Raw genomic sequence first — 14,979 nt, 5'->3', positions numbered from 1 at the left:
AGAATACAACCTGGTGCAATAAATTTCACAGATGTCAGATCACACTGGAGAAGGTAACATGAAGCTATGACTTTCCATAATAATGTTAACAATAATAACAATATGAAAATGATTGTAATATTTAAGTGATTACTGTATGCCAAGCACCATGTTAAGTGCTGGGGTAGATTTAAGATAGTCAGATTCTAATCCCAGCCTGTGATTATCTTATATCAGTGCTTAATTCAGTGGTTGGCACACAGTAAGTGCTTAAGGTTGTTCGTTCTAATCCCAGCTCCGCCACTCGTCTGCTTCCATTCATTCATTCATTCAACTGTACTTATTAATCACTTACTGTGTGCAGAGCACTGTACTAAGCACTGGGGAAAGTACTGCCAATAATAACAGTGACAATGTGCCGAGTGGCCTTGGGCAAGTCATTGACCTCATCTGTAAAATGGGGATTTAGACTGTGAGCCCCACGTGGGACAGGGACCGTGTCCAATCTGATTTGCTTTGTATTCCACCCTTAGTACAGTGCCTGGCACATAGTAAGCACTTAATAAATACCATTATAATAATAATAATAATAATAATGATAATGGCATTTATTAAACGCTTACTATGTGCAAAGCACTGTTCTAAGCACTGGGGAGGTTCCAAGGTGATCAGGTTGTCCCACGGGGGGCTCACAGTCTTAATCCCCATTTTACAGATGAGGTAACTGAGGCCCAGAGAAGTGAAGTGACTTGCCCAAAGTCACACAGCTGACAATTGGCAGAGCTGGGATTTGAACCCATGACCTCTGACTCCAAAGCCCATGCTCTTTCCATGGAGCCACGCTGCTTCCCATATTATTATTATTATTATTATCAAATGCCATAAGAAAAAAGACAGATTGGACACAGTCCTTAGACATTTGAAGGGAGATAACGTTGCCTGAGTTGGGTAACCGAGAAGACAAATGGCACCTCTTCCTCCTCCTCCTTTCCGTCTTCCTCCTCAGGCTGTCTGCAGCTGCTCGGCCAAGGATCCGTGCACCAACTGCCCGCCCAAGGTCAGGGGTGATCCAGCAGAGCAAAGGCTGGATGGTAAGAGAATGACCTGTCCTCCTGCTGTCCGTGGCGGGCCCCCTCCCATCTGTGTGCCGGGCTGTCAGCCGGGTGTTTTGGTAGTGGTTCCCATTGCAGGGCTGTGACAACAAAGGATGGGGGACGACGGGTTAGGACAGCTCCACCGGATGGACCAGGTCTGAGAGTCAGAGGACCTGAATTCTAATCCCGGCTCCACCACGCGCCGGCTGTATAATAATAATAATAGCATTTGTTAAGTGCTTACTATGTGCCAAGCACTGTTCTAAGCACTGGGGGGATACAAGGTGATCAGGATGTCCCACAGGGTGCTCACGGTCTTCATCCCCATTTGACAGATGAGGTCACTGAGGCACAGAGAAGTTAAGTGACTTGCCCAAGGTCACACAGCAGATATTCATTCACTCAATCGTATTTATTGAGCGCTTACTGTGTGCAGAGCACTGTACTAAGCGCTTGGGAAGTACAGTTGGCAACATAAGGTATGTGGCAGAGCCGGGATTAGAACCCATGACCTCCGACTCCAAAGCCCGGGCTCTTTCCACTGAGCCATGCTGCTTCTCTGTATGATTTGGGGCAAGTCACTTCACTTCTCCTTGCTTCGTTTACCTCATCTGTAAAATGGGGATTAAAGACTGTGAGTCTCATGTGAGATGTGGTTTATGTCCAAACCGATTATCCCGTATCTGCCCCAGTGCTAAGCGTACTAAAGACTTAACAAATACCATTAAAAAAAAAAACAAAATGTCTTCCCCCCCTAAGGGGACTCCAGGTGATGGGGGATTGTCCAACAGCCCAGTGAAATTGTCTTTGGGGAATTGGGGGAACCCAAACTGGGGCAGCCGGAGGGCAAGATTAGCCCTAGGACAATGGAGCAGTGTCTCTGGGGGCAGCTGCCTGAGCGGACCAGTGAGAGCCATGTTGGGTTATAAAAATAATAATAATGGCATTTATTAAGTGCTTACTATGTGCAAAGCACTGTTCTAAGCGCAGGGGAGGTTACAAGGTGATCAGGTTGTCCCATGGGGGGCTCACAGTCTTAATCCTCGTTTTATAGATGAAGGAACGGAGGCACAGAGAAGTGAAGTGACTTGCCCAAAGTCACACAGCTGACAATTGGCAGAGCCGGGATTCGAACCCGTGACTTCTGACTCCAAAGCCCGGGCTCTTTCCACTGAGCCACGCTGCTTCTCGTGTACTCCCATCTCACCATTTTGAGCAGCTCCTACCAGGGAGGTGTGGGCGTCTCCTCGGCCTCGACCCGGTGAAAGTAGTGAGATGGTTTGTTCTGTTTGTTTTATGAAGCAGCGTGGCTTAGTGGATATAGCACGGACCTGAGGGTCAAAAGGACCTGGGTTCTAATTTGATCTCCACCACGTGCCTGCTGTGTGACCTTGGGCAAGTCACTTCACTCCTCTGGACCTCAGTTACCTCATCTGTGAAATGGGGATTAAAATTGTGAGCCCCATGTGGGACAGGGGCTGTATCCAACCTGATTATCTTGTATCTACCCTAGCGCTTAGAATAGTGCTTGGCACTTATCATTATTATATTAAATTATTATTATTTTATGGTACTTGTTAAGCACTTGCTATGTGAAGCAGCATAGCCTATAATAATAATAGTAATTATGATGGTTTCTGTTAAGTGCTTACTATAATAATAATAATAATGATGGTGTTTGTTAAGTGCTTACTATGTGCCAGGCACTGTTCTAAGCGCTGGGGTAGATACAAGGTAATGAGGTTGTCCCATGTAGGGTTTACAGTATTAATCCCCATTTTACAGATGAGGGAACTGAGGCACAGAGAAGTTAAGTGACTTGCCTAAAGTCACACAGCTGACAAGTGGCAGAGCTGTGGTTAGAACCCATGGCGTCTGATTCCCAAGCCCGGGCTCTTTCCACTGAGCCACCCTGCTTCTCATGCTATGTTCCAAGCACTCTTCTAAGCCTATGAGAAATAGTGTGGCCTAGTGGATAGAGCACAGGCCTGGGAATCAGAAGGACCTGGGTTTTAATCCCAGCGTTGCTACTTGACTGCTGTGTGGCCTTGGGCAAGTCACTTCACTTCTCTGTGCCTCAGTTACCTCATCTGTAAAAGGGGGATTAAGGCTGTGAGCCCCATATGAGACAGGGACTGTGTCCAACCTGATGTGCTTGTATCTATCCAGCACTTAAGCATGGTCCCAGGCGTCAGAAGGTCATGGGTTCAAATGTTCAAATGTCAGCGCCACCGCTTGTCTGCTTGGGACTTTGGGCAAGCCACTTCACTTCTCTGTTCCTCAGTGTCCTTATCTGTAAAATGTGTAAATCTGTAAAACTGCCCTCTCAAAGGTCACCAATGACCTCCTGCTTGCCAAATCCAACGGCTCCTACTCTATCCTAATCCTCCTCGACCTCTCGGCTGCCTTCGACACTGTGGACCACCCCCTTCTCCTCAACATGCTATCTGACCTTGGCTTTGCAGACTCCGTCCTCTCCTGGTTCTCCTCTTACCTCTCCGGCCGTTCATTCTCAGTCTCTTTTGCAGGCTCCTCCTCCCCCTCCCATCCCCTTACTGTGGGGGTTCCCCAAGGTTCAGTTCTTGGTCCTCTTCTGTTCTCTATCTACACTCACTCCCTTGGTGACCTCATTCGCTCCCACGGCTTCAACTATCATCTCTACGCTGATGACACCCAGATCTCCATCTCTGCCCCTGCTCTCTCCCCCTCCCTCTCTCCAGGCTCGCATCTCCTCCTGCCTTCAGGACATCTCCATCTGGATGTCTGCCTGCCACCTCAAACTCAACATGTCCAAGACTGAACTCCTTGTCTTCCCTCCCAAACCCTGCCCTCTCCCTGACTTTCCCAACTCTGTTGATGGCACTACCATCCTTCCCGTCTCACAAGCCCGCGACCTTGGTGTCATCCTCGACTCCGCTCTCTCATTCACCCCTCACATCCAAGCCGTCACCAAAACCTGCCGGTCTCAGCTCCACAGCATTGCCAAGATCCGCCCTTTCCTCTTCATCCATACCGCTACCCTGCTCATTCAAGCTCTCATCCTATCCCGTCTGGACTACTGCATCAGCCTTCTCTCTGATCTCCCATCCTCGTGTCTCTCCGCACTTCAATCCATACTTCATGCTGCTGCCTCCAAGTGAGACAGGGACTGTGTCCAACATGATTTGCTTTATCCACCCCAGTGCTTAGTGCAGTACCTAGGACATAGGAAGCATTTAACGAATATTATTATTATATTATATGTGCTTCATTTTTTTCCTCTCTGCCACTTACCATCTTTGCCAAAACTTACAGTTACATACATCTCTCCCAAGAAACACTAATTTCTCTTCCTCCCAATGCCCCTTCTCCCCTATCCAGGCATGGTGATGCTCAAGTCCTGTGCAAAGGCTGAAAGATAAGGATAAGGAGAAGCTATAAGGTGATCTTTAAACAGGATGGTCAGTTGCTGGATATTGGAGAGTTACTCCTCATCTTGGGGAACGCAGCAGGGCCTAGAGGATGGAGCAGAGGACTAAAAGTCAGGAGGAACTGGGGTCTAATCCCAGCTCTGCCTCTTGTCTGCTGTGTGACCTTGGACAAGTCACTTCACTTCTCTGGGCCTCAGTTACTTCATCTGTAAAAGGGGGATCAAGATCGTGAGCCCCATGTGGGACTGAGACTGTGTCCAACTTAATAGGCTTATATCAACCCATTGCTTAAACAGCATGGTGTAGTGGCTGTAGCATGGGCCTAGGAATAATAATAATAATGATGGCATTTATTAAGCGCTTACTATGTGCAAAGCACTGTTCTAAGCGCTGGGGAGGTTACAAGGTGATCACTTTGTCCCATGTGGGGCTCACAGTCTTCATCCCCATTTTACAGATGAGGTAACTGAGGCCCAGAGAAGCGAAGTGACTTGCCCAAACTCACACAGCTGACAATTGGCAGAGCTGGGATTCGAACCCATGACCTCTTACTCCAAAGCCCGGGCTCTTGTCACTGAGCCACACTGGGAATCAGAAGTTCACGGGTTCTAATCTCAACTGTGACACTTGTCTGCTGTGTGACCTTGGGCAAGTCAGTTCACTTCTCTGTGCCTCAGTTCCCTCATCTATAAAATGGGGATTGAGACTGCGAGCCCCATGTGGGACAGGGACTGTGTCCAACCTGATTTGCTGGTATCCACCCCAGCGCTTAGTACAGTGCCTGGCACATAGTAAGCACTTAACAAATGCTGCAATTATTATTAATTATTATTAGAACAGTGCTCGACTCATAGTAAGTGCTTAGCAAATACCATCATTATAATAATAATAATAATAATTATTGTCTATAAATTCTTTAAATTGATGGTTTCTCCCCTTCTAGACTGTAAGCTCATTGTGGGCAAGGAACATGTCTACCAACTCTGTAGCATTATACTCTCCCAACATCTTAGTCCAGTGCTCTGCACTCAGTAAGCACTCAATAAATACACAGCGTGGCTCAGTGGAAAGAGCCCGGGCTTTGGAGTCAGAGGTCATGGGTTCAAATCCCGGCTCTGCCAACTGTCAGCTGTGTGACTTTGGGCAAGCCACTTAACTTCTCTGGGCCTCAGTTACCTCATCTGTAAAATGGGGATTAAGACTGTGAGCCCCCCGTGGGACAACCTGATCACCTTGTAACCTCCCCAGTGCTTAGAATAGTGCTTTGCACATAGTAAGCGCTTAATAAATACCATTATTATTATTGTTATTATTACTGATTGATTGATTGTCCAATCGTTCCCAGGGGATGTGCACGGGCTAACGGAAATGATCCTCCACCACGTTCCAGAGGCAAAGTTGGTGGAAAGCATTGGCCAAGAGCTCGTCTACTTGCTCCCAAATAAGAATTTCAAGCAGAGAGCCTATGCCAGTCTCTTCAGGGAGCTGGAAGAGACCCTAACTGACCTGGGGCTCAGCAGCTTTGGAATCTCGGATACTCCCCTTGAAGAGGTAAGGGAGATGCGAAGAAGGCAGGATTGGAACCCGTGACCTCTGACTCCAAAGCCCGGGCTCTTTCCACTGAGCCATGCTGCTTCTCTATGCTTCTCTAAAATGGGGACTAAGACTGTGAGCCCCATGTGGAACAGGGACTGTGTCCAACTCAATTTGCTCGTACCTGCCCCAGTGCTTAGTACAGTGCCTGGCACATAGTAAGCGCTTAACAAATACCGAAATTATTAGTATTATTATTATTACTTTCAGATGCTCATGAAGGGTTCCCTGGGGCCTGGTGGGGCTTAATAGCAGCAGGGAAGCCCAGGCCCCAGTGATGGTGGGAACCAAACACTGTCCATAACATAACATGGTCCAAACATCCTGACCATTCCCAGTGTGGGGGGCGATCCATCAATCCAGTTCTGCAAGTGAACGAAACACATGACCTTCAGGGGCATGAATGGCAAGGTCAACCGTACGGGTGGGTCATCACGGGGCTGACCCAGACTCCTCCTTTCCCAACGCTGCATGGAGGGGCCCGCGGGAAGTTCCCAGATGGATCCTTGTAATGCAAATCCAAGATAGGGATTGCTTGGGCCAAATTACGGCATAAGTCCCAGGACAGAGGCATTCCTTTCGGCATTCTCTCCATCCCTCCCCAACCCCCATTACTGACCGCCCCGAACATCAGCCAATGGCATGGTGGCCCGGGAGGCCGAGAGGGTCAGACAGCCATCAACCCTATGGGTTTCTAACCCAGGTCCCATCTGAATTCGCTTGGCAGATTTTCCTGAAGGTCACAGAAGATGCTGCTTCGGTATCACCGTTCATAGGTATGGGGCTGAGTTGGGCTGTTTTTCTTGGATTTCCCCCAGCCAGTTAAGTACAAACACACTTTAAAGCTCCCAGGTTACTTAAGTTTTCCTCCCCAGTGGATATCTAGCCACTCTACATATCCCCCTCCAGACTGTAAGCTCTTTGTGGGCCGGAAACGTGTCTACCAACTCTGTTATATTGGACTCTCCCAAGCACTTAGTACAGTGCTCTGCACACAGGAAGTGCTCAATAAATATGACTGATTAATTGATTGGCCAAAGCATCGCTCTCACTCCCAGCCAGCTAGTAGTGGAAACCACAGGTCCCAGTTGAGATCCTAAGCAACGCTCTCACTCCCAGCCAGCTAAGAGTGGAAACCACCCGTCCCAGCTGAGATCCTAAGCAATGGTCTCTCTCCCAGCCAGCTAGGAGTGGAAACCATGGTATTTATTGAGCGCTTACTGTGTGCAGAGCTCTGTACTAAGCATTTGAGAGAGTACAGTGCTCTGCTCACAGTAAGCACAGTGAATGCCACTGATTGATTGATTAGTAGATATGTTCCCTGCCCACAATGAGCTTACAGTCTAGAGGGGAGATTTCAAATTGACACCAACCTCTCTACTGAACTCAGCTCACTCGCTCCCCTATCCCTTCGTCGATCTGGTATCACTAACCCTCACTAACAGTCCACCTTCTTCCCGCTTATGCACAAGCCGCAGACCGCTGCTGGTGGAATTCTAAATATCAGACCAACTTTGTCCACTTCAAGTTTCTCCTTGCATGCTTTAACTCTGCCCTCTCCTCTGCCTGGAAAAATTATTTCTCCACCTTTATTGACACCTGTGCCCATTGTCCTCGCTGCTTTTTCTGGAAATTGAAACTCTCTCCTCAGGCCCCTTGATCCCCTGTCTCCCCAATTCCTTGCCTCCGTTCATTCATTCATTCAATCGTATTTATTGAACACTTACTGTGTGCAGAGCACTGTATTAAGTGCTTGGGAAGTACAAGTTGACAACATATAGAGACGGTCCCTACCCATCAACGGGCTCACAGTCTAGAGGAGAGAGACAGACAACAAAACAAAACATGTAGACTGGTGTCAAAACCATCAGAATAAATAGAATTACAGCTAAAGGCACATCATTAACAAAATAAATAGAATAGTAAATATGTCCAAGTAAAATAGAGTAATAAATCTGTAGAAATATATATAAGTGCTGCAGGGAGGGGAAGGAGGTAGGGCGGGGGGGATGGGGAAGAGGAGAGGAAAAAGGGGGCTCAGTCTGGGAAGGCCTCCTGGAGGAGGTGAGCTCTCAGTAGGGCTTTGAAGGGAAGAAGAGAGCTATCTTGGCAGTTGTGTGGAGGGAGGGCATTCCAGGGCAGGGGAAGGACGTGGGCTGGGGGTCAATGGCGGGACAGGCGAGAACGAGGCCCAGTGAGGAGGTTAGTGGTGGCAGAGGAGCGGAGGGTATGGGCTGGGCTGGAGAAGGAGAGAAGGGTGGGGAGGTAGGAGGGGGCGAGGGGATGGACAGCCTTGAAGTCGAGAGTGAGGAGTCTTGGCTTGATGAGTAGGTTGACAGGAAACCACTGGAGATTTTCGAGGAGGGGAGTGACATGCCCAGAGCGGTTCTGTACAGAGATAATCTGGGCAGCAGAGTGAAGTATAGACTGAAGCGGAGAAAGACAGGAGGATGGAAGATCAGAGAGAAGGCTGATGCAGTAATCCAGTCGGGATAGGATGAGAGATTGAACCAGCAAGGTAGCAGTTTGGATGGAGAGGGAAGAGCGGATCTAAGCAATGTTATGGAAGTGAGATTGGCAGGTTTTGATGACGGATTGGATATGTGGGGTGAATGAGAGAACGGAGTCGAGGATGACACCAAGGTTGCAGGCTTGTGAGAAGGGAAGGTTGGTAGTGCCGTCTACAGTGACAGGAAAGTCAGGGAGCTGGCCAACTGCTTTATTAAGAAAATTGACACTATCAGGCGTGAGTTCCCTAAAATTTCCCCTGCCCCTCCTCAGTCCTTCCCCCTTCTGGCCCCCTCTTCAACTTCTCCATCCTTCCCAGCAATATCTTTAGAGGAGATCTCCTGCTTCCAACTCAAAATCCACCCCTCCACCTGCACATCCTACCCCATTCCTTCACACCTTATCTTGCCCCTTCCCTCCCTCCTTAAGAGCCATCTTCAACCATTTGTTCTCCAATGGCTTCTTCCCCACTGCTTTCAAACATGCAAATGTCTCCTCTAGGCTAAAAAAAAGTCCCTTGACCCCACGGCTCCCTCCAGTTATCGCCCCCATCTCTCTCCTACTATTCCTCTCCAAACTCCCTGGGTGACTGTCTCCACCCGCTGTCTTAAATTCCCCTCCTCCAAATTTCCTTGACCCTCACCAATCTGACTTCCACCCCCTTAACTCCACAGAAACCACTCTCTTAAATGTCACCTGTGATCTCCTTCTTGACAAATCCAGTGGTATCTACTTCATCCCAATTCTCCTCGACCTCTGAGCTGCCTTCAATACTGTCAATCACCCCCTACTCCTGGAAACATTATCCAACCTTGGCTTCGCTGACACTGTCCTCTCCTGGTTCTCTTCCTATCACTCGGGATGCTCATTCTCATACTCCTTTGCGGGCTCCTCCTCTCCCTGTCCTAACTGTGGGATCCCTCAGAGTTCAGTTCTGGGTCCCCTTCTATTCTCCATCTACACCCTCACCCTTAGAGAACTCATTTGCTCCCATGGCTTCAACTACCTCCTCTATGCCGATGATTCCCATCTACCTCTCCATCCCTAGTCTCTCTCCCTCTCTTCAGTCTCATTTCTTCCTGCCTTCAAGACATCTCTGCTTAGATGTCGTCCCTTCGCCTCAAGCTTAACATTCCCCAAACAAAACACCTTATCTCCCCACCCAAACCCGGTCCTTCTGGTGACTTTCCCATCACTGTAGATGGCACCACCATCCTTCCTGTCTCACAAGCCTGTAACCTTGATGTTATCCTTGACTCCTCTCTTTCACTCAAACCACATATTCCATCCATCACTCAATCCTGTCGGTCCCACCTTCCCAACATCACTAAAATCCACCCTTTCCTCTCCATTAAAACCGCTACCACGTTAATGCAATCACTCGCCCTCTCGCTCCTGGATTACAGCAACAACCTCCTTGCTGACCTCCCAGCCTCCTTGTCTCTCCCCATTCCAGTCCATACTTCACTCTGCTGCCCGGATCATTTTCCTACAAAAAGTTTCAGGACATATCACCCCACTACTCAAAAAATTCCAGTGGTTTCCCATCCACCTCTGCATCAAACTAAGACTCCTCACCATTGACTTTAAAGCAGTCAATCACTGTGCCCCCTCCTACCTCACCTTGCTACTCTCCTATTCATTCATTCAACCCAGCCCACAACCTTTTCTCCTCTTATGCTGACTTTCTCACTGTCTTTCAATCTCACTGCTGACCCCTCGCCCAAATCCTGCCTCTGGCCTGGTATGCCCTCCCTCCTTAAATCCATCAGGCAATTACTCTCCCTGCCTTCAAAGCCTTAATGAAGTCACAGATGCTCCACAGGCCTTCCCTGACTAAGCCCCACTTTCCTATTCTCCCACTCCCTTCTGCATCTCCCTGACTTGCTTCCTTTGTTCTTCCCTGCTCCCAGCCCCACAATACTTATGTACATAGCTGTAATTTACTTATATTAATATCCATCTCCCCCACCCCCCAGAATGTAAGCTCAATGTGGGCAGGGAATGTCAATGTTTATTGTTAATTGTACTTTCCTAAGTGCTTAGTACAAGGCTATGCACACAGTAAGTGCTTAATAAAAATGATTGAATTAATGAATGAATGAACTTAATTTTTCCTGTGTCTCAGTTTCCCCAACGAGTCGAGCAACCAATGGTATTTATTGAGTGCTTACTATGCACAGAGCACTATTCTAAGCACTTGGGAAAGTACAGTATGATAGAATTAGCGGACCCCAGGCCCAGGTGTCAGAAGGACCTGGGTTCTAATCCCGGCTCCGCCACTTGTCTGCTGTGTGACCTTGAGCAAGTCACTTCACTTCCCTGTGCCTCAGTTACCTCATCCATAAAATAGGGAATAAGACTGTGAGACCACGTGGGACACAGATTACATTGTATCGCCCCCAGCGCATGATACATATTAAACACTTAACAAATACCACTATTATTATTATTATTATTATCACATATCCCAGTGCTTAAAACTGTTTGACACACAGTAAGCACTTAATAAATACCATAAAAATAAATAAATTAATAAATCCAGAATGCTGTGCTGAGCACTTGGGAGAGTACTCTAGAGTAAGGAGATATCACCCTTGATGACGATGTTGGCATTTGTTATCTAAGAAGCTAGCTCTCTTCCTCCCTTCAAAGTCCTACTGAGAGCTCACCTCCTCCAGGAGGCCTTCCCAGACTGTGCCCCCTTTTTCCTCTCCTCCTCTCCATCACCCCGCCCTACCTCCTTCCCCTCCCCACAGCACCTGTATATATATTTGTACAGATTTATTACTCTATTTTACTTGTACATATTTACTATTTATTTTGTTAATGATGCGCATGTAGCTTTAATTCTATTTGTTCTGACGATTTTGACACCTGTCTATGTTTTGTCATGTTGTCTGTCTCCCCCTTCTAGACTGTGAGCCCGTTATTGGGTAGGGACTGTCTCTATATGCTGCCAACTTGTACTTCCGAAGCGCTTAGTACAGTGCTCTGCACACAGTTAAAGTGCTCAATAATCAATCAATCAATCGTATTTATTTATTGAGCGCTGGGCAGAGCACTGTACTAAGCGCTTGGGAAGTACAAATTGGCAACATATAGAGACAGTCCCTACCCAACAGTGGGCTCACAGTCTAAAAGGGGGAGACAGAGAACAAAACGATAAATACGATTGAATGAATGAATGCATTTGTTAAGCGCTTACTATGTGCCAGGCACTGTACTAAGCGCTGAGGTGGATAAAAGCAAATGGGGTTGAACCCAGTCCCTGTCCCATGTGGGGCTTTCAGTCTCACTACCCATTTTACAGATGAGATAACTGAGGCCCAGAGAAGTGAAGTGACTTGCCTGAGGTCACACAGCAGACAAGAGGCAGAGCTGGGATTACCCTTGCCCTCAAGGAACTCGACTCTCAGCCTCCAGCCCCAAACCTCCAGAATAGACCGCGTGCAGGGTTGGTTTGGGTTGTGTCTTGGCCCCTCCGGGATCTTATTCATTCATTCCATCGTATTTATTGAGCGCTTACTGTGTGCAGAGCACTGTACGGAGCATTAAGGGTCTTATCTGATTCAGATGGTCCTTTCCCTTCCTGGAGAGCAGGAGACATTCAGCAGGAAGTACAAGACTGCCGAAATGTCACCCCGGAGCAGGCCGAGACCACGGGGCGAGGGCCTCACGTCTCCAATGGGTCTTCCGGAGAAGCGACTCCCTCCCGCGAGGACCAGACCGGATCCGGGCCCGAGGCCGGGCGGCCCCAGCTGAATCAAGGCCCCCGGCTGCTCTGGCAGCACATCCAGGCGCTCCTCATCAAGCGTTTCCTCCGGGCCACCCGGAGCCGGAAGGACGTCCTGGCCCAGGTAATATTATTATTAATTATTACTAATAATAACAATAATGGTACTTCTTACTATATGTCAAGCACGCTTCTGAGCACTGGAGTAGATCCAAGCTAATCAGGTTGGACACAGTCCCTATCCCACGTGGGGCTCACACTCTTCATCCTCATTTTACAGATGAGGTAACTGAGGCCCAGAGAAGTGAAGGGATTTGCCCAAGGTCACACAGCAGACAAGAGGCGGAGCTGGGATTGGAACCCAGGTCCTTTTGACTTCCAGGACCGGGCTGTACCCACTGGGCCACGCTGCTTCTTTTGGGCAGCCCTGGGGGGCTGGTGGACCCTGTCACAGCCAGGGCGGGACAGAGTCCTCAAAGCTCCAAACTCCCCCTTCTATCTGTGAGTAACCCCACAACAATAATAATAATAATAATAATATAATAATAATAATGATGGCATTTGTAAGTGCTTATTATGTGAAAAGCACTGTTCTAAGCACTGGGGAGGATACAAGGTGATCAGGTTGTCCCACGTGGGGCTCACAGTCTTAATCCCCATTTTACAGATGAAGGAACTGAGGCCCAGAGAAGTTGAGTGATTTGCCCAAAGTCACACAGCTAAGTGGTGGAGCCGGGATTTGAACCCGTGACCTCTGACTCCCAAGCCCAGGCTCTTTCCACTGAGCCATGCTGCTTCTCTATCCCTGCTTTCCAATCTCTGCCTCCTCATTTTCCTCTCCTCACATAATGCATCTTTTAATGAAGGAACTGGTCATCAGCTGTGCTGGCTGACCCAGCTCAGTATCATGGCCACCACTGACTGCTGGAAATCAGAATAGAGTCGGGAGGGGAAATCATGTAATAATAATTAACAATTATGGTACTTGTTAAGCGCTTACAATGATTGTTTTACAATCATATAATCCAGGATCCGCCACTTATCTGCTGTGTGACCTTAGGCAAGTCACTTAAATTCTCTATGCTTCAGTTACTTTATCTATAAAATGAGTATTAAGATTGTGAGCCCATGTGGGACCGGGACTATAATAATGTTGGTATTTGTTAAGCGCTTACTATGTGCCATGCACTGTTTTAAGCGCTGGGGTAGATACAAGCTAATCAGGTAGGACAGCGTGGATCAGTGGAAAGAGCCCTGGCTTGGGAATCAGAGGTCATGGGTTCTCATACCGACTCTGCCACTTGTCAGCTGTGTGACTTTGGGCAAGGCACTTCACTTCTCTGCGCCTCAGTGACCTCAACTGTAAAATGGGGATGAAGACTGTGAGCCCCACAAGGGACAACCTGATTACCTTGTATCTACCCCGGCGCTTCGAACAGTCCGTGGCACATAGGAAGCGCTTAACAAATACCAACATTATTATAGTCCCGATCCCACGTGGGCTCACAATCTTAATACTCATTTTATAGATAAGGTAACTGAAGCATAGAGAATGTAAGTGACTTGCCTAAGGTCACACAGCAGATAAGTGGCGGATCCTGGATTAGAACACATACTGTAGTAACGATATGATTGTACTCAGATTTGCAACGAACTGTATGGTCATCTGTCATTTCATTCACACCCTAGGTCAGTGCTGACCTCTTTCTACACCTAGGGAAAAAGAGGCTTTAAGTCCAGTGGTTGAAGCAGCATGGCTTAGTGGAAAGAGCCCGGGTTTAAGAGTCAGAGGTCATGGGTTCTAATCCCGCCTCCACCATTTATCATTTATGTGACTTTGGGCAAGTTACTTAACTTCCCTGTGCCTGTTACCTCATCTGTAAAATGGGGATTAAGACTGTGAGTCCCACGTGGGACAACCTGATTACCCTGTATCTACCCCAGCACTTAGAACAGTGCTTGGCACACAGTAAGCGCTTAACAAAAACCATCATTATTATTATTAACAGCCCTCTTGGTGGTTGCCATGGTCCTCCCAATTCATTCATTCAATCGTATTTATAGAGCGCTTACTGTGTGCAGAGCATGGGCGTCCACAACTCTCCTGTTGGTTGGCGGGGTTCTCCCACTGGTTGCCACTGAACTCCCAGGAGTTACCAAAGCCCTTCCAATGGTTGCCTCAGTATTTCCAATGGTTGCCATGGTGGAAAAGCAGCATGGCTCAGTGGAAAGAGCCCGGGTTTTGGCGTCAGAGGTCATGGGTTCAAATCCCAGCTCTGTCAGCTGTGTGACTTTGGGCAAGTCACTTAACTTCTCTATGCCTTAGTTCCCTCATCTGTAAAATGGGGATTAAGACTGTGAGCCCCGGGTGGGACAACCTGATCACCTTGTAACCTCTGCAGTGCTTAGAACAGTGCTTTGCACATAGTAAGTGCTTAATAAATACAATAAAAAAGTAAAAAAAAAAAGTCTTTCCAGTGGTTGCGATGGTTGCCATGGCTCTCCTAATTCATTCATTCATTCAATCGTGTTTATTGAGTGCTTACTGTGTGCAGAGCACTGTACTAAGCGCTTGGGAAGTACAAGTTGGCAACATATAGAGACGGTCCCTACCCAACAACGGGCTCACAGCTACCATGACCCTCCTGTTGGCTGCCAT

The 14,979-nt window shown here is 47.9% G+C and overlaps 1 protein-coding gene across 1 annotated transcript in view; it reads left to right on the top strand.

Annotated features, from left to right (window-relative positions):
* ABCA4 (ATP binding cassette subfamily A member 4) overlaps positions 1 to 14,979 on the top strand; it is a 249,212-nt gene that overhangs the window by 151,454 nt on the left and 82,779 nt on the right. The window contains exons 24-27 of the mRNA XM_038745065.1: positions 986 to 1,070; positions 5,829 to 6,034; positions 6,804 to 6,852; positions 12,185 to 12,444. Coding sequence (XP_038600993.1) covers positions 986 to 1,070; positions 5,829 to 6,034; positions 6,804 to 6,852; positions 12,185 to 12,444 — 600 coding nt within the window. The remainder of the gene's footprint in view (positions 1 to 985; positions 1,071 to 5,828; positions 6,035 to 6,803; positions 6,853 to 12,184; positions 12,445 to 14,979) is intronic.

The sequence above is a fragment of the Tachyglossus aculeatus genome, chromosome 4, assembly GCF_015852505.1.
Source record: "Tachyglossus aculeatus isolate mTacAcu1 chromosome 4, mTacAcu1.pri, whole genome shotgun sequence".
Taxonomy (NCBI): Eukaryota; Metazoa; Chordata; class Mammalia; order Monotremata; family Tachyglossidae; genus Tachyglossus; species Tachyglossus aculeatus.
The sequence above is the reverse complement of the archived record's forward strand: the minus strand, read 5'-3'. Positions and strand labels throughout refer to the sequence as shown.